Source organism: Falco punctatus, assembly GCF_963210335.1.
Source record: "Falco punctatus genome assembly, chromosome: 4".
Lineage (NCBI taxonomy): Eukaryota > Metazoa > Chordata > Aves > Falconiformes > Falconidae > Falco > Falco punctatus.
This window is the reverse complement of record NC_137583.1, coordinates 60,885,459-60,905,024: the sequence shown is the minus strand read 5'-3', so window position 1 is coordinate 60,905,024 and position 19,566 is coordinate 60,885,459. Positions and strand designations below refer to the sequence as shown.

The following is a 19,566-nucleotide window of genomic DNA, read 5'->3' as shown; positions in this document are numbered from 1 at the left end:
TCTTACAAATTTTGATGGTGCCTGTCACTTCAACATAACAATCTACCTGTATCAGATTGGTCCATCACCCACTTTTCTTTAAGTTAAACTTCCTACAGATCACATGTCAATGTGCCAGCTCCTGTCCCAAGCTTTTTACTTGGCCCAGGATATCAGCCAGGTGTGATGAGCAGGCTGAGAGAGAGATTAACTCCTTACAGAACGCCGCATCCATAACCACTGAAATGTAGTAGGTCCATTGTACAAGTCAAAAGCCATGGCCTGAAGTTGTTGCGGTGTATGCCCAGATGCATGAGCAATGTTTATACCCGTTTTTCACCTGGTAGTACCTATATTAAGGTAAAGCATGGGAAACCTGAAATTGCTATGGAAAATGGAGTATTAACTCCTGTCAGGGCGGAATCCTTTGAATACAATTCTTGAATCCTTGAATACAATTTTCTGTAGTTTATACAAGACCATGGTGCTTCCACCAGGGATTGTTTAAAGATTCAATTATTCATCCTTGATATGTCTTCTCAGTGGTTCTCCTCCCTCTCCCTCCTCCACTTAATACCAGCTGTTGCTGAGCTGTGTTGTTTTTTTCCCCTTTTGTGTGCTCAGTGAAGCAGTGTTCTGACTGATGGAAGAGTGACTGCCTCCAGAGAGACCTGGGACTATTCTGCTGTTCCTTGTCTAAATGCACAATGTCATGCTTTAGCAAGTCCAACAGAAACTCTTGGAGCTTGGCATCATCTTCTATGGCAATATGTACTAGATTTATTGTTTCTTATTTTTGCAGCGACTTAACCGCTAAGATTCCCAAGAGCCTAGTTGCAGGGTGGACATCAGCCAGGCCATTTTACCTTGGCTGAAAGGCTACCCCAGGAAGAAACTCTTACAAAATTGTTTCAACTCCTGTAGGCTTTTCAAACTGATTCCTAGAAAACACTTGTCTACAAAGTATTTGTTTTACTTGGAAGTATAAGACAACTTTCTTGGCATTTCAACACAGCTGGTATCCGCAACAAAATCCAGACTGCTTCTGATTTGTCCTGACTCTCTAGATTCTGTGCTCAGGTTCCAGAGACACTTTCTAAACTTAGTTTCCCTTAAACTTGCATTAGATTCTTCCACCCGTCAGTGACTACATCTACATTAGTGAGCAGCGTGGCCCGCTAGGGATAGATTTATAGTGTGTCACAGTACTTTGTAGGTTTTACTTACGTTTTAGGATTTACTTTGTTCCGTGGTCCAATGGACCAAATGCCGCTTGGTGGGGGAGAAGGCTACAGACGCATCTGGAGGAAGCTTCTTCCGAAAGGAACCTAGTTCCTGAGCTCTCTAACACTACTCTGCAGTGTCTGCTGCTCTTTATATCTGTCATCTTCATGATCATGTGGTCATATCTATTATCTCTATTTAAGACCAAACAGATGATTTAGTTTTGGATAATCTTTTATTCCTAGTTTTATTGGCAAACCCTTCTAAAACCTGTTATGTTGATCCAGTGCCCAGTGTTTTTGTGCAAGTGTTATTAGACACTTAGCAATCAAATTCCCATTTACTGTTTTCGAGTTGCCCAGATCTGAACAAAGATCATGGTTAGCTCAGTATCTTCTCTTTCCCAAACTGGGCAAAGCATTTTCATAAAACATTTATGATGCTTTGTTCAATCTCATCTTGTTTAGCATTCTTACTACTTACTGTTGAGCAGACCCATGCCTAATACCACTATGGGACTGGAGAGGGACCAGTTTCAGTCATCTCACTAGTGACCACTTCTTGGAAGATTATGTCCTTTTTGGTAAGGTGAGGAAGAAGAGCAAATACTGCTCTTCAGTACCACCTAAATTGAGCCACTAGAGCTGGCCATTAGACTCAGCATTTTCTGTACACCTTTCTAGTCATTTGGGTTTTCATATTGACTTGAGAGAGATCAGCTTGATGGAAGTTTTTCTTTCAAAGACTTTGAGCTGGCGATAGTCCAAACTCCTATATATTGGTCATTTTCAAATTGTGTTCAAATTTGTATATGTTGTAAAAATAAGAATGATAAAAAAGGCAAGAGTCTTAACTCTGGCTTCTCTAAGGGCGTAAGAACAATTCCAGGCATCAGACTTCCACAGTTGTCTGTGTCCCTCCAGATTACTTCTCCGGCTCCTTATATTTTTGGCATAGCTCCTCTAAGTCAGCAAGTGCCAAGTTAGTTCCAACTTTCCTGGCTTACCTATTTCTTTGAAAACTTTCTAGCCTGCAGGAGTTGTGTTGTCAGTCATCTCATTGATCCGTTTTGCCACAGGGCTTCCTAATCTGCCTGGTTACTCTGTGTTTGCGGCTCAAGCTGAGATTTCATCTCTGCCTGCATGTCATCTCTTAGACCGCTCTGGAAATTTTCCAGCTACTACTTTAATTAATTTTGAAAAGCCTCCAGCTGATTTAAGTCTTCTTTTAATTTCATCTGGTCTTGTTTTCATCTCTTTTTACCAATTACTATTTCTGAGTGATACATCCTTCATTGATTCTATTTTGGTTCAGTGGGAATTCCACCTCACAATTCCCTTTCTTGAAAACTGGATGCTTCTCCTCACATGGTATTAATCCATTTTTACCTGAGTGGTTAAACAATTTGCCAGGTTGTGGGTTGTTTTCTTCTCAGCTGGAAAGAGAATTCATCCTGAGGATAGGGTTTTGCTTTGATATATTTCCATTTTATTTACAAAGAAAGTAGAGAGTTTTATTTCTTTGAACAAAGACAGAATCAAATAACAGGGAATAATTTCTTTATTCCAAACCTCATTCGCCCAGTGTTTTACCCCCAACCTCTCTTTCAGCTTTTCTTCTAGCAGGATCACAATGCTAGTTTGTTGAACTGTGCTGGTGGTTTCTTTATTCCTTTTACACATTTTTGCTGCTTATCTGGATTAATCATCTTGCCTTGATTAATGCCTCTCTCTCTGCATTAAGCATATCAGTTTCTAGAGAAACTCATGGGTCCGTATGCTTCACATTTCTCTTGTTTTTGATGCTAACTTCTGTAATTTCAGTTACAGGCTCCATAAAAGAGTTTGCTTGTTTCTTACATTTATCTTGAATGAAAGGTGATGATTTTGTCCAGCAGCTTCAGTGAGATTTCACTCAGCTCTTCCACATAACGCTATTAAAATTCAACATCTCTTTGAACATAATTCAAAAGAAAGAGGATGTAGAATATTTCTGATCTATAACAAGTTTTCGCAGCAGGAGTTCTATGTTGTGAATAATTCTGGAGGCATAAAATTTTATTATTTTCCGTATGTGCTGGGTTATAATTCTATGAAGTATTTGACATGAAGTACATGTCTTAACTTGCAGAGTATTCTAAGAAGCAAGAGATGATAATATGCAAGAAACTATTCCTTGGAGTTAGGATATTCAGAACCAACTGTCCTTGCAGTGAAAAATTGTTCTTAATTATGCCATTTTATAAATGGCGTGTCTGCTAAGCGCATTGTCTCCAATTGGAGATTTCTGTAGGAGGCCATAATTCTTCCCTCCAGAAAATACCCCAAGATATGTCTTGCTTTCATAAATCTACCGACATCTGCCCTTCCTTCCACTCCCTTTGTGGAAAGTACATTTGTATCTTTTTTTATTTTATCATATTAAGTGAAATAGAGGGAGGGATCAGGGATTTCCTGCCCAGTGACTTAAGAGGATACCCTTTAGTTGCCTTACAAAATGAAATCACATGTGACATATATATTTTTGTAAGTATTTGTTGTGTTTCTGTGATGTCCTCCCTACCAACCCATTAATTACAACAACATAATTAATAAGTATATGAGCATTATGTAACCTCTACAGAAGGAGTAGATAAATACGATTTTCCTCATTTTGCAGATGTTCAGTAAGGTTTAAAGTACCTACCACAGTAAATCATGAGATTAAATACAGTCAACACTTGTAGTTTGGACCAGAAAATTCCCTGGCTTTTGCCTGAATATATGTGTAGTTCAGGCTAGGTAAGTTCCCAGGTGCCTTAGTCCCCGAGAGGCTCCATTCTGGCAAGGGTGATGAAGCAGATACCACTCATGAACAGCACTGTGTCTGACACAGGACCAGAAAGACAGACTTCAGATGCTGCCCCTTCATGTTTAGGATGCTCCTCTGGGAAGTGGGAAAGCTTCATCCTGTGTGTTCTGAATCAAACCCATGCTTTCAGTACCCCATCTTCCCTTCACTGTTACCAATACTTGAAATAGTCTTGAAATTGGGAACACTCTTCACCCTTGTTAAAACTAGGTGTCTGTTGCCCACAAACAAAAAGAATGGAGTGGAGGTTTACGCTGTTGTGATTATAGGGCGTCATCTCTGTTCCTTGGATTATTTTCTATTTTTATTGCAAGACTGTTAAATGCAAAGTGCAGAAGGACCCCGAGAGTAAAGACTCGAGCCCTAATGTGAGCCAGGGAGTTCAGTTGACTTTTGCTTTTCATTGTCCTCAGTCCTGCATTTCTTAATCTATAACTATTTTTAGAATAATTTTTCTCTACCCATATTTAGGAGTGTATTACCAGCATCAGTCCAAAAACTGACTGTTGTTTCCCCCCCAGATCACACCAGCATGTTAAGAACCCCATTTCTGAGTTGCGGTCTTGAGGATGTGATAAATCTTTGCACGTCTGTTTGGCAACACTTGCTTCTCTCTTGCAGTTTTGGAATTCAGCAAAAGAAATACAAAATACTGTCAGTTGATTGTTTCCTGTGTAAAAAGGGATTAGTCATCAGTGATCTCCAAGGGCAAATCCCAGTGGGCAGGAGACCACGTCCCAGTAGCTGAATGAGTCTCCCTGCAAAATCAGTGTTCCAAGCCCATGGGCAGAGTAGGAACAACTGTACCAAACCCTCCTCTGCTCTAATTGCTGGTTTCTGTGCTCCCAGTTCAGCATGTTTTGTGAGTGCTGAAATTAATTTACAGACTAAATTATTTTCCTGCATTTTGTTCTGTGCAGAACAGAGTGCTTTCAAGCAGTCTTGATTCCCAAGTTTTATTTTCCTTGCCTGGAATGGGACTTCCTGCATGTCTAATCAGTTCTCACCTTCAGAAAGAGGAGCAGATGAAAAGCGACACAAAGCAATTCAATGTGTAAAATATGCATATTTTAATTTAATAAAAGAAAAACAGCAAGGGAGAGATAGGCACAGAACAGTAGCCCCTAGAGCTCTAGTAACTTGTCAAGCCATGTGAAATAAATATAGCATTAGGAATTCCATAGGCGTTCAGTAAAGGAGTGTGCATTTACTATGCTCACTTCTAATTATGGCTTCTGTTGAGGAAGGTACTTAGGGGTGATCCTTTTTAAATTTCTATCCCTTTATTGTTTAGGTTCCACCTTTCCACTACTAAGGTGAAAACCTAATTACTGGCAATTCTGGTAGACTTTCCCTCCTTAACGTGGTTTTGTCAGCACTGCAATACTAAATAGGGCTCATATTTAAATTATTTAATAATAAGGCTTGAGTTAGGAGTCTACTGAGAAGAATAAGAGCATTTTATATCTCTCTGAGAAAGCAGAAGTTATTGCAGCACATACAGTCATCTTGAGTTTGCCTTTCCCATTGACTTCCAAACAAGTGTTGCTGCAGCACCAGGGACATAACACATGGAGCCAGTCTTGATGACCATGTATTTATATATGGTCCTCTCTGGAGACGTCTTTTTAAGTGCAAGAGTCAGATTATTTTTTTAATTAAATACAGATTGTTGATAGTCACTTTTTCAACCTACAGATTTGCTTAGCGATCCAGCACAGTAGTGTCTGCAAATGGCAATTCTGACTTTGCCAGATTTGACCCATTTCCTATCAAGATGATAAGTCATTTTCAACCAAAATGTTTTGCAAAAGAACTTGCTTTTTGACTGGCATGCATAGTGAAGTTCTAGTTAACAACAAACATCTAAATGCCCCTCCAATGTTTTTTTTTGTGGTTAGTTAAAAGTTTCCTCCCTCCCCTTTTTTTAACCCATTAAAACATTGGTGTTTGGTTTTAAAATATTCCAGAAAATACCGTTTTCTGACTCTCTCCATTCAGTACAGTGTTTCCTATTTCCAGTGGAGAATGAAAGAAGTCACGGTTGTGTTAATTACTTCCAAGACATGTCATGGGATGAATATTATCTGATCCAGTAAGAGTTAGTACCTTGCTTTGTTGTGGCTTTGGGTGTTGTGTTTATTCATGTTGAGGTTTTATTATCATTAGAAATTATTTGGGTTTTGTTTGCTTGTTTGTCTGCTTTTCCAAGTAGTTGCATTTACCAGTTACTTGGGAAGCCTAAAAGACTGAAAAGGTGAATTCTTTAGTTTGCTGGAGATCTCCCCCAGAAAGCAGCTGGTGTGATTAGCCTGTTATTTTTAGTGAACAGGCTGGATTTAACTGATTATCCCATCTATTTTCTACTTTGAAATCATCACATTTTAGAAACTTCTCCACCAGTCCCCATCAAAAGAAGTGTCTGGTCAGAACATGTATCTTGTCATTTCCCCATCACTAAAATAAAGAAGAAAATGACTGAAAAGAGGGTTCAGGAGAATCATTCATTATAAAAAAGAAGCTTCAAAATGATGAAATGTCTGAAAAAAATAAAGGGATCTGTATTAACCATTTTATTTACAAGCTAGTAAAAAAGGACATCTTAAAATACAAGCTTTCAAAACCTGGTGTTTTATCAGTTTTGTGGCAGTGTTGCAACACTGTTTCTCCTATTTATGGCTTTATTTTTCTCCTTACTTGAAAAACCAATTCTGTGCTCCTTTGCAAGTAATTCCTATTAAATATAATTCATCCCAATGTGGAAGTCCTTTGTATAGGACTGGCATGCTGGATAACCACAGCATGAGGTCTCTACACGTGGTGGATTTCATCAACAGGGAATCCTGCAGATGTCAAACGCACTGCTCATCTTTGGGTTGCAGGATTCAGCCTTTCATTTGCAATAAATGGAATGGGATGCTGTTATTCTTGTCTAAGAAATGTTTTGAGAATGATGCATACAGCAGAACCTCATTAAAGATCATTAACATGTTACTCTCTAGGCATATAGGCTGAAGGTAGACGTGTCACACAAAATTATACGCTACCTTCCCTTTTCAGCAAAGCATGTATTGTGAGCTCTGTAGTGAGCTCCTATATGTAACTCAGACTTTATCACTTCCATTCAGGAGACTCCATTCAACATTTCTTCTTCTCCTGAAAGCATTACCATAAATTACAAACATGAAGCTGCCTGGGCTAAATGGTCTAAATAAGTTTAGTTTCATATATTAGAGAGCTATATATGTATATATTATATACTAAACATAATATATAGAAAAATATATTTAGTTTTTATGGACACATAGAGTTTAAGGCTTAATTTTGCTAGGCTGTACCTAAAAAGAAAAACCTCAGCCCTGAGGACCAGATAGTCTCTTTATGCTTATATCACATTCATTGACTCACTTTCTACTGTGCAAGCACACAAATTTCAGAATTACGTGCATTATTGTGGATTTGCAACCAAACTTCCTCCTTTGTTCTCCAAGCCCAGCTGAAACGTGTCTTAGGTTACCAGAGGTGCTTCTCCAAAGGGGTTGTGCAGGCCAGGTCTGTGCTACCTGTTCCTTCATTACAAAGACGTGTTCCTTGGGGCCGCTTTCTAGCACGTGGCTGTGTCTGACAGTGAGCACAGCAAAGTGTTAGGTGCTGGGAGCAGCGGCTTCTCAAAAACCCATCAGCAGGTTAAAGATGGAGTGGTGAACCGGCAGCAGTATAAAACTTTGTGAACTGCCTTTGACTCATCCCACTTCTATGTTATTTGGGAAGAAATCCAGGTAACAGCCTGATGGTCTAACATTTAAATTATCAAGGAAACAAAGAAAATGCTGTACTCCTCCGGTCACAGGCTGGGAGTTTTAGTGAAAATCCTGTCTCAATGGTAAGCACAGGAGATGCAGTGACAATTGCATGTAACAGGGAGGACGGCACTAGATTGTATTGCCTTCTTGATTTAGTAGATTTGACTTCTACATTTTCACACAATGACCTAAAAGAAATATTATACCCCAGAGTAACTTTGAATTTGTTTGTTTAAATTAACTTTCATTTGGATTTATGCTTAATGAAATCTTCAGAGACGCAGACAGCCCCTCTCTAATGAAATGCTGTATCTTTGAACCAATGAACAGGGTTGCCAAACTGTAAGGATTCCTCTCTAAATGAGTGGGCTTTTATAATGTTACACTTGGGTGGCACAAGCAGAGTGCTAGATGATTAGTTTATGGTCTAGATCATTGTATTTTTATTACACTCATAAAAACTGTGTTTCTCCTCATTTTCGTAATGGCTTCAATGAGCTTCTATACCTTCTAGAGGCACATTAAATCGTTATGTGATGAAAGTACTGATTTAGTGGGGCTAGTTTTAAAGTAAGATGCATGTTTTGAATTCTTATCTTAGTCTGATTGCTGACTGAAAAAGGTGAAACTACGTTAGAATGAATGAAATCTCTTATCATCTTCCTTACATACAAAGAAGGTTCCCAGCTGTGGCCTAAAACAAATGCAGGACAAAAAAGATACAAGTGATAAATCTACGTCTGTCTGTAAAATAAGCTATCTATCAGTTTAAAGTAATTTTGCTGGTTTTGTGGCATTATGAGTTTTTAACAGGAGGATGGGTGGATTATAGATATTTTTATTTTTAAAATGTTTTTAAGGGGAGAAGAGAAAGAAGATAAAGATTATTTTTATTCCATATAGGCAACTGTAATTTTTTTCCCCACTTCTGTTCAAAATTATAAATAACCCTATTCTGTGCAAACCCTAGATTAATTTCTCTAAATAATTCTAAGCTTGTTTTAAAAGTTGTTTTAATTATGTTGCAAAATGGAAAAAAAAAAAGGAAGAGAAATGTTATTTGTTTCTCTATATGCAAGCTATTCTTAAAAGACAAGACAACATCATTATCCATGAATGGGAAACCTTTTTATTTGATATGTAATTAAAAAAAATAATCCTTGAATTGAATGTGTCATCTCATCTTTGCACAGTTTAGACAAAGGCCTTTTTTGTTTACAAAATTTACATGTCAATACAGTTGCTTCTAAATATTTCTGTGAAATAAACATAACCCTTCACAAAAAGCGCAGTTTACTCTTCATTCAGTAATTTTATATGCTAGCAAAAAGACAATGAAAGTTGTATGCAAATATAACATCAATGTACAGCATAATAATAACAGTTTTTAGTGATTATGCTGCTTGGTATTAATTCATAGGAGCCTTTTTGTTCAGCCATGGGCTGTGTTTGGAACAGAGATACGCCAGACCAGAGCATCTCTGCTTGTTTGCTGTTTGTGGGAGGCATCCACAAATCCTTTAGTTGAGGATGCACTGGATTCCTGTATCCTACTTTGTGGCTGGCCTCAATTATTAAGTGATCATGCTGGTGGTGAAGATACACTGTTTTCTTCTGCTCCTGCTGTACCTGTGCTCTGTGAGTGCACAGTCTGCAGCAGGAGTTGGATTCTACCTCCAGAGAAAAAAAGGAAAGTAAAAGGGGAAAACAGAGCTAGACAAAGAAAAGGAAAAACAAAAAGGAAAAGAAGAAAAAAAGAAGGAAGGGAACAAAAAAGGAAGAAAGGGAGGAAGAAGAAAGAAAATAATGCACATTTGCAACAAATCTTTTGTAAATGTGCATTTGGAGGGACGATTCCCCCATCTGAAATGTTTCTGGAAGGACAGATTTGGTTTGGGTTTTTCCTGCTTGTTCCTCATTACTGTTGTTCAGATGCAACTTCTATGATTGTTTCAGCAATGCAGCGCTTTCATAGCTTTTGCTACATGGCAAGCTGTAAAAAGACACAGGGTTGAGGACACAAACAGGTTTCAATACATGTGACTTTAGTAGGTCCATGCTGCTTTAGTATTAAATATCAAAGCCCAAATATCTGTATGTTCTGCGAGCATAGTTCAGTGTTCCCTTTGTGGATCTAAAAGTTTGACAGAAAAGCAGCTGAACACGGTACCGGGAACGAGGAGAGATTTTGTGGAAGACCCGAATTGAAATAGCAGGATATTCTTTAATATTTCATGGACGCCTGCAAAATACGGTGCCAGTTTATTCAGGGATTTGAAAGCAGCTGCAGAGTAAAAGTGTCTAATGAAAATGAAATAAATTTCCTGTGAATGGAATAAATTTTGATTGTGTGTCTGAGTGCAGTAATTATACATGTCACGCAGTAATTAGGCAGTCACAATGTGGCCACGGTGTCTTTCTTTGTCTGCAGATGGTCTGGGAGAACGGCTGTGTCGTTATTGTCATGCTGACACCCCTCGTGGAAAACGGAGTCAAACAGTGCTACCACTATTGGCCAGACGAAGGGTCAAACCTCTACCACATCTACGAGGTACCTAAACAAAATATCTGGTTCTAAATGTGACACTAAGTGTACGGGTTGATTTTATACAGGGCAAAATGGGGTTCAAGCTGATCTAACCTGGAGGTTGAGCTGAGGGCTCTTAAATACACTTCGTGTGCCTTCGAGTAGTTTTAGGTTTGCAGAAAATCTGAACACAGTTTTAATAGCCATGTAGTTTCTGCTGAATAAGATCTCATAAATAATGAGCCAAGTATTACAATGAAAAAAGGACAATAATCATGTTTTTCAGATGGTTTTGCAAGTGTTTGAAATATGAAAAAATGTATCTATATTTTATAGGTAAATAGTATTTTTAGAACTAGTGAAATTTGCCTTAGGAAAGCCATATGTATCTCTTTGTAGAAAAGCCTATATTATCTTTAGTATCTTTATATCTTTAGTAATTAATGCTATCTATTTTTACCTCTTGCCTCAGTCACAACAGCAAATATATATTTTTCTTTTCTGCTTTACATTTCTACTCCAAAATTTGACATCACCAGTTTTGTTGCTATGTAACGTTGACAATGGCTGTTAGATTTTCCCAGTTGTCCAGCTGAGTAGAGTGAGAAAATAATACCACAATACAAAGAATAGGAAAACGTGAGGAAATACTGTTATTTAAAGTAAAATGGGAACAAACTAATTTTCTGAAAAGATGAACTGTGCAAATAAGCTGCATTTTTTAATGCTTATTTTTCTACGTAGCAGAAGAAGCTGACTTTTAACTTCTCATGTGAATTCAACTCAGATTTTTAAGACCTCTGCGAGTGACCTGGGCAATGCATTCTGGGCATTTCCAAGTAGAAAGCGACTGGAAGTCTTAACATATTTTCAGGCAGTGTCTTTTGTATTCACATAATGATATGAAGTTTCAACTCAGTGATTTTTCCTTTTGCATTAAAACTGTCAAGAATTTTTCTTACATTTTCAATAGACTAGCAGGGACAGCTAACCCTTTCCTGACAACTACACTGCTTGCTAAACTAAAAAAAAAAATAATTTCCCAGCACTCGCCAATTTGCTAATAAAAATAAAACTTTCATGCAATTCCTTCATCCCAGACATCTTACACTTGCAGTCCTGAAGATGTGGCTAGCAACCAAAATTGCTGATCTCCGTTTGTTTCTTCCTGTGGCGTGTAGGTAAACCTTGTCTCTGAGCATATCTGGTGCGAGGATTTCCTTGTGAGAAGCTTCTATCTGAAGAACCTGCAGACGAATGAGACCCGCACAGTGACGCAGTTCCACTTCCTCAGCTGGAACGATCAGAGGGTTCCTGCTTCCACAAGATCACTTCTGGATTTCCGCAGGTAAAGCACAAAGTATGACAGTTTCTTTAAGACAATCCGGATCTGAGGAACTAAACTAGTCCTTTTACTTGTCCTTTAAATGTTTCTGGTTTGAAAGGAGGTTCCTCAGCCTGTGATGCCACAATGCTAAACTAACACCAAAATCTGCAGTAGGTTGATGTTGAGTGTTGTCTCACGCGTAGATGTTGCCTGGTTTTAAGACGTATTCATTTCCCATTTAGAGATCGATACCTTTCCTCCCTCTGTACAGCCCTTTGGTGCTTCTGTATCCGTTCTGCAACTTCCAGGCTTTTTTATATGTCTCCCCTATGATCCTTATTGCAGGAATCTCACAAATAAATAGTGTAGTGTGAGTACACTTAAAAAAAAAAAAAACAGTGTGGTGGAGTCATATGGAAATAACAGCATTCCCATGGGAACGTTTGCTCGTAAGGATGAGACAGTGAGGTCTGTAGACCTTCTGTGGCTGCAGGAAGGTGGAAATTTGAGAAAGCAGATGAAAATGTTGACAAAGCATACCCTCTGGAATTTTAAGGGAAGTCAACGTGGCTTTAAAATACAAATATACAAAGGCAAAACCTGTGAAAGTCCTTGCCACCTTCTCTAATGTTTGCTGTGTCTATCTAAATTTTAATTTGAAAATTAAAGCCATGCATGATAAATACTGGACTGAAATAATCTTCATTTGATTGCAAACCGTGCCCAGTGCATCGTGTGTAGGTGTTAGCGTATGCCAGCTAATCCACAGTGATGTGCTTATGGCTAATGAAAAGAATCTCCAGGAGGTTTGGGGAGTCGGTTCTCAATCCGCAAGCGGCCTGTGGGATCGCGTGTTTTCCCCTCTGTACTACAATATTATATACAACCCCCCAAAGTGATTATAAGGGGCTCAGTGCTCAAAGGGTCCAAACTTGTTTCTTTCAATACATGCTAGGAGCTCTGACTGATGCCAGAGTTGTGCATCTGCACCTGAGCGGAGAAGCTGGTTGCCTGTTGGCAGAATTTTACCCTCAAAAATTTAGGACTAAATGGCACTCTTCATCCATCAGTATTCTCATACGTATTGCAAGGCTTCTCAAAGCAGAGAGTCATCTGACATGGTGCGGGTCAAGTAACGGAGTACAGCTGTGCTGAGTCACTAGGAGCTATGGCTAGGTAAGAATATAAGGATATGCTACAGATTCGCAATGCAAAAGTGATAGCAGGGGAAGGAAGCATGGCCATAGGATGGAGTTGAAATTGTAATTGAGTATTCAAGGTTTTGTTCTCTGAGTTCAAACTTTAATGTGATTTTTATAGGTTGATTTCCCTTTGCTTGTGGTACCGAGGAAGTTGCCTGTAGTGAATTTCTGTAGCGAAAATTCTGAATTGGTTCTATCAAGCCATGTGAGGCTGCAGCACGGAGCCAACACAACGTCTGATTTTGCTCATTTTGAAGTTAGTGGGAAAGCTGCTAGCAGTTCTAACTAGACTATAAATGAGCCTGTACAGCCAGGACATCTGAAGTTCGGAGCACCTCAACTCCGACTTGCTACAGTAAGAACTGAGGACCCTGCATGAGCTGCAGGATTAGATCCACAGTAAGTCACAGTTCACATCACCAAGAAAGCACTTCTTAAAGTGACATTGTGTAAGGGTTAGATAGCCATGTTGAAGAACTGTTGCAGATACTTTGAAAAAGAAAATTTATAAGTAGATAGAGAAAAGTAGTGGAGCTGCCATTCTTTGTATTTAAAGCCAGTATGGGAATGAACCTGTTAAGATTTAATTGAATTCTGAGTGTTCGTTTCATATGTATTCACAGTCCAGTGTAGGGTACTGTAATCATTTGCTACGTGCAGATTTTGTACAATGAACTCATAATACTGAATGCATAGTAAAATTCCGTCTGAAAAGGAATTTTGGCATGCACAATAGCTGGTCTATGAATCTCAGTTTTCTTGGTCATCTGATGTTGCTGTTTTTTTAATGACAAAAAAACCTAATGCACTATTGCCAAAATAATGTATTTGGAATTCATTTATACAATACATGTTTTGCACCTGAAGCTTTCTATTTAAAGTACAAACTCCGCTGGATTACGACAGCTGAGTCATAAAGCCCCCAGAATAAATGTCTGGCAGCGCTACCATACTCATAGAGGGTGGTGCTAGGAAGGGGCTGCTCTCATTTCTTTTAATCTTATCTATGTTTTTATGTGCATTCAGTGTGTTTGTATATATATATGGATATGTGTGTATATTTATATATTCACATACATATATGAAATTAAGCATATACATAACCAACCCTCTATTTTTTATAATTCATCACCAAGAAAAATTGGATTCCCAAAATTACCTTGCCCAGAGTCTGTGGAAATATGGACCTTAAAATTTTTATTGAAGTAAATTTTGCAAGTCTCTTTGAAAACTTGAAAGCTTACAGTTCTCTTACTATGTATCAGTGTTTTAGATGATTTTGCATCTAGCAGATACATTAAACCTTATGGAATAATCTATCGTACTTTCAGAATGTAGGTATAAATTGCCAAAAAGAGATTATTCTATATATTTTAAAAATCTGTACAAAAGACAGTCCCTGAGAGGTGAGGTTACTACAGAAACCACTGGTCAGTTTTAAATGCTTCTGGAGTCCTAATTTCATTTTGAACAATAGACCAATCATTATTGCTCTGGACTAGCTTGTTAGTCATGCACTGATATGTGTAATTAAATATTTCTTGAGCCCAGAGGGAGCACATTTACACTTTAAAGAGGGACTGCTAAGCTAAAAGATAATTAGCATCACATGTGAGGGCTTTGCTTAAAATATATATCTATTATGCTATCACTTCTCGCTGTGTGCAATGGCATTTACTAACACTGCTCACTTTAAAAATGGACAAATTCTTATTTTGCCAGCTAATTAGCGGTTGCCAGTGTCATTTTTGTGATGTTGCAGCTAGTAATATGAGCCCAGTTGCATAGTCACAAAAGTGATCATTGGAAACTGTGACTCTGCTGCAGGGACAATGTGGGAAACCCCTTTTCTGAGCCTCTAACGACCTCTGACCTTTGCTTGCTGATGGTTTGCATGATGATTTCTTTTTCACTCAATGAGCCAAGGGTTGGTTTGTATTACTAATCATTCTTTCTAAGTTAATTCTTCCTGTATATGTATATATATATAAAAATATATATTTTCTTCAACATTCAAGAACTTTGCTTACTGATGAATTTTCAGCTCACTCTCATTAGCCAGAACTAAGAACGAAATGAGATGTTGCTGCACTTCTAAATATTTTCATAAGCTATATATAGACAAAGCTATGAAGCAGCTGGATTGAAACCCTTTGTTTTAATGTGTTTTCTGAAATGTGTGATAATGAAAATGTTTGAAACGCCTTCAATAAAACTGACAAACATAAGGTGTCTTTCCCTAACATGTGTCTCTGGCTGTCTGATTTACTGAGAGGTCTGATTTACTGAGAGGTTTAGATCGAGTTTGTCATTGAAATTATATTAGGACTTTGGTAGATGGCTAGTCACAACATGCAAATATCATATTAGTGGTGCCATACAAGGAACAAAGGAACCACACAAGCAGAAAAAGAAATGGTAAATACCCTCCATAGTTACTAGCTTTTATTTAAGATGTTAAATGCAGAAACAACTTTGCTAATGCACATGGTGGGAGGTGGGGGGAGGATGACCAGCTGCACTGCACGTAGGGGAATGCAGACTGACTGTGTCTGATGTTGTTACAGACATTTCAAATATAATTTACTGTACAATACAAAAAATAAATATCAGGGTTTATATTGTGTAGAAGGAGTTGGTCCTCAGATACGACCATCAAGAAATGAATGGTTCATTCATGTGAAAACTCTACTGCAGCTTAAGTCATTGAAATTTTGCTTGGTAGTGCCTGCGTATATATGCATTTATGGACCTATAAATGGTCCATTTAACTTCTAAAGTCAGGTGCTTCTCAATGACTTACCACTTATTTCATAGAACATTGTTCTACTGCATTAATTACTTATATCCAAGGATTATGAATAAAGACAGAATGTCTCTGTAAGTAGGATTTACATCAGTAAGCAAAAGAGTAAGAATTGTGAAAAATTCCTGAATTCAAATGTTTAAAGGATTCATTACAAGAACTTAATATTGTTATCAAGTCCAGTTAGAATCTTAAATAATAAAAAGCAGAATGTGATAATGCAGTTTCATGGGACATCACCAACATCTCTGTAGCCTGTTTGGGTTGAGTTCCAGGTATCCTGACTCACTGTCAGATTTAGAAGTTTAGGCATCTTCAGGCTATACTGTAAGCAATGTTTAAAGATATATGCATGTTTTCACAGCACAGATGTTAGTGAATAGATGAACAGCCAAGAACTAAATGATTCAGTAGGTTAGTTATGCTTTAAAATTCATAATAACATTGTACCGCAGTTGCCAAATTCCAGCAGCTCACTTCAGTTTAGCAGTCAGGATCCTGTGTAACACTTGTGCTGAGCTGGGGACTATTAGGGGGTCTGGGCACCCCTTGGAAGCTGCCCTGTGAAATGGTTTCACAGGAGACCTTCTAGCTCTGGTAACCTCAAACATCTCACCAAATAAATGGAATGAAAGGTTTTGATTTCTTGAAGCAATGCTTTCCCATTTTAGCCTTTATTCAGCTTGCCTTGATAACATATGTGTGCATATTTTATGTTTTTTTGGGGGCCTGTAACATACTTGACATGCAAAATATATCCTAGAGCAGAAGACAGGGTTTGGGATTTGGGTTTTTGTAAGGCAATTTAAATAGATTTAAACCAATTTTGTGGGCTCTATTCTTAGACTGAATATCTTGGTTTTTTGTCAGCACTGGTTAATTCCTTCCTTGATTTTACATATCAGCAGACCTGTTTGATAGCTGTACTTTCATTGATTGACTTCGGATATATTCTCTTGCCACTGAGAATGTTTAACCAGGAAGCTGTAGAAGAGAATAATTTGTAAATATTAAATATACAAGACTTCTACACTAGAACCAAAGCAGTAAAGCTTTCTGATGGTTTTAGTTATTTTTATCACAATAGATTACATTTTAGGATTTTGTGAGAAGCTTTTCAGGAGATTTGGTATTTGCCTTTCTGGGGAGAACTGGCTTAACAAATCAGCACGCATTGCACAAAGTATAGTGACATAGCCAGTTTTGATTTTGGATTCAGTTTGATGCCCCTCGATACTTCTTTGAGCAAGCTCATGAACTCAAAGATGGCTGTAAAATTAAAGCATCTCAAGATAATCTTAGTTTTGGAGCTAAGACGAGACATTTGAGAAAAGAGATCGTTTATTTTGCCTAGCCAACAGTGATAACTGAAAACAGGGATGTTTTTTGGGATTTCTACAGTGGCAAAATTTCTACAGAATCAAACTTTAAAAACGATCATGTATGTAACAACTGCTTGTTGTACTAGCAAATTATCAACCTGACTGTTTCTTTAAAGACTGTTAATATGACTTTTTCTTACTGCCTATTTTTGACAGTTGGCTAAAGAAACAATAGTAATATGCTTAATTAATTTTTTGTGTCTGTTTTATTTCAGAAAAGTAAACAAGTGCTACAGGGGTCGCTCTTGTCCAGTAGTTGTTCATTGCAGGCAAGTACAATTTCTAAAATAGCTTTAGAGAGATTTGTATGTGTAAGAATTTAATATTTTTTTTTAATGGGCAAATTAAAGCTTTGAATGAATCACTAAACAGATAGTGAGGTAGGCTGAAGGTTTTAAATATAATTCAATTGTTTTTAATGCTAATTAATACTGAGGATCTGTTTTAATAACAAAATTATCTTTTCCTGTGATTTCATAGATGTTGTGCCACAATTTAACAATGTATGGCTGTCTTTTCCAATATAAGTAGCACTTCATTTTCATAAATCTCCTTCAAAATGATAGTGATTCCTTGCATCTCCTCCCAATTCAGTTGTCTTTATTTTATTAACACTCAGTTACGTTTTATTTCTTCTTTGCTTGCTTTCAGTGACCATGGTAAGAAGAGGGCAATGTCAGGGAGTGGAAATCTACCCAGAGATCAAGTGATCCTTTAAGCGTAGATTATCTTTAGGCCTGACAGTCTGATAGATGCACACAAAAGCTATCAGGCAGGTCAATGGAAAACTTTGCCATAATGACACTAATGGTTGGTTTTCTTATTGGATGCTCTGACTTGTAAGGAGAATGTTGCACCTATTTATCAAAAATATTCTTATCGATAAGGAAGACAGAAAAACAACCTTGCTAAGAGGCAGGTTGTTTAACATGGGGTACTCCACTTCGGGTGGGAGTGAGAAGAAAGGGGACATGTTTCACATGTGGCTCAGCAGAATTAGCTTCCACTGGATGCTAGGAGGCCCTCTGCAGAGGTGAATGCTCTGGAGGAGGCTTGTTTGCATTGCATTGAGGAAGCCTGGGAAAAGAAACATTTGATGCAGAATGAAGAACCTTCAAGTTTCTTGCTTTTTCCTTACTGTGATGGATGGAAGTGCCTGCCATCAGCTCAGTAGTTTTTGTTTTTATTGGGCCTGATCGCTGCTTTGTCTCTTATTATTCAGTTTAACTAATAAGATTGTGTCTTTGTTCCTTTCATGGACGCAGAAAAAAAAATTATTACCATTACCTCCTTTTCTCTAAGCAGTGATCTAGTAACTGAAAGAAAAAAACCTCTGTCCACAGAGACTTAACAAAAATTAAGTTTCAAAGCCTGCCTGTAAACAGAATGTAATAACGCGCTTCACGCTGTTCTATTATTTTTCCTTTCATTAATTCTTGTACACAAATTGAGCTATCAATAAAAATAATGGCTTAATTAATAAAACTACATACCAGTCTAATTGGTCACACATGCACCTTTGTAAAAATTTTAGGGAGGGAAAGAAAAAAAGCTTTTACTTAAAGTCTTAATTATGTTTGCTAACAGCAGCTCTAAAAGAGCATCACGCTGGCAATTACACATTGCTCTCTGAAAGGGACACAAGCTGCATTCAGATTAGGGAGCTTTCCCCCTCCCCAGGCTTGGTCTCACATCTCTGAGGAAGGGCTGATGACACACAACAGTTAAAGCTGTGTCTTGGGAATTACATGATAATATTTTTTCTGGTCATTGCAACTAAGGAAGAATTCAAGGGAAAGGTAAAAAGAATAAACAAACTACTCATGATGTATAGTGAAGGAAGACTGCAGTTCCTCAGTAGTCAAATATTTTGGTTCTCAAATGCGTGTCGGTATGCATTCCCTCTGACCACTGTGTTCAAATGCAACCCATGACATTTTGAGACTATTCTGGATAATGTTCTGCTCTAGCTTATTCTGTGGTTCTTGATGTCACATACAAGTGACTCTAAGCTCATTGTATGGGCACTTCTTGAACAGAAGGGCATCCTGTTTTAGGGTTAATGGCTTTACCACTGTTGTTTAAAATGCTTTCTTGCAGAAACACAACTTGGCTTAAAAAATCAAAACAAAGCCCTGTTATCCGTGCAGACTAATAGTTAATCTTCCACAAACAGCTTGCATTAATTCAGTGCAAGCTTTCTCTCCCCTCTCAGTACCATGCTTTAGCCCCTTGTTCTGTCCTCTCCCCCCCATGTGTAAAAGTATAAACATTGAGGGCAGGTACCTGCATGTTGAGTCTAGATACACATTGATAGGCTTTATTTTTTCTTTTTCCCTTTCTGTTGGCAGCAATGGTGCGGGAAGAAGTGGAACCTACATTCTAATTGACATGGTTCTCAATAAAATGGCCAAAGGTGAGAATCGAAAGGCTTGTTACTTCCTCAGTACTGGAAGATGTGCTTGT

The 19,566-nt window shown here is 37.9% G+C and overlaps 1 protein-coding gene across 1 annotated transcript in view; it reads left to right on the top strand.

The window, feature by feature from the left end:
* The window catches only part of PTPRN2 (protein tyrosine phosphatase receptor type N2), a 676,344-nt gene that overhangs the window by 630,506 nt on the left and 26,272 nt on the right, over positions 1 to 19,566 (top strand). Inside the window, exons 18-21 of the mRNA XM_080385838.1 lie at positions 10,288 to 10,407; positions 11,565 to 11,731; positions 17,316 to 17,369; positions 19,452 to 19,516. Of these exons, the coding sequence (XP_080241964.1) occupies positions 10,288 to 10,407; positions 11,565 to 11,731; positions 17,316 to 17,369; positions 19,452 to 19,516 (406 nt within the window). The remainder of the gene's footprint in view (positions 1 to 10,287; positions 10,408 to 11,564; positions 11,732 to 17,315; positions 17,370 to 19,451; positions 19,517 to 19,566) is intronic.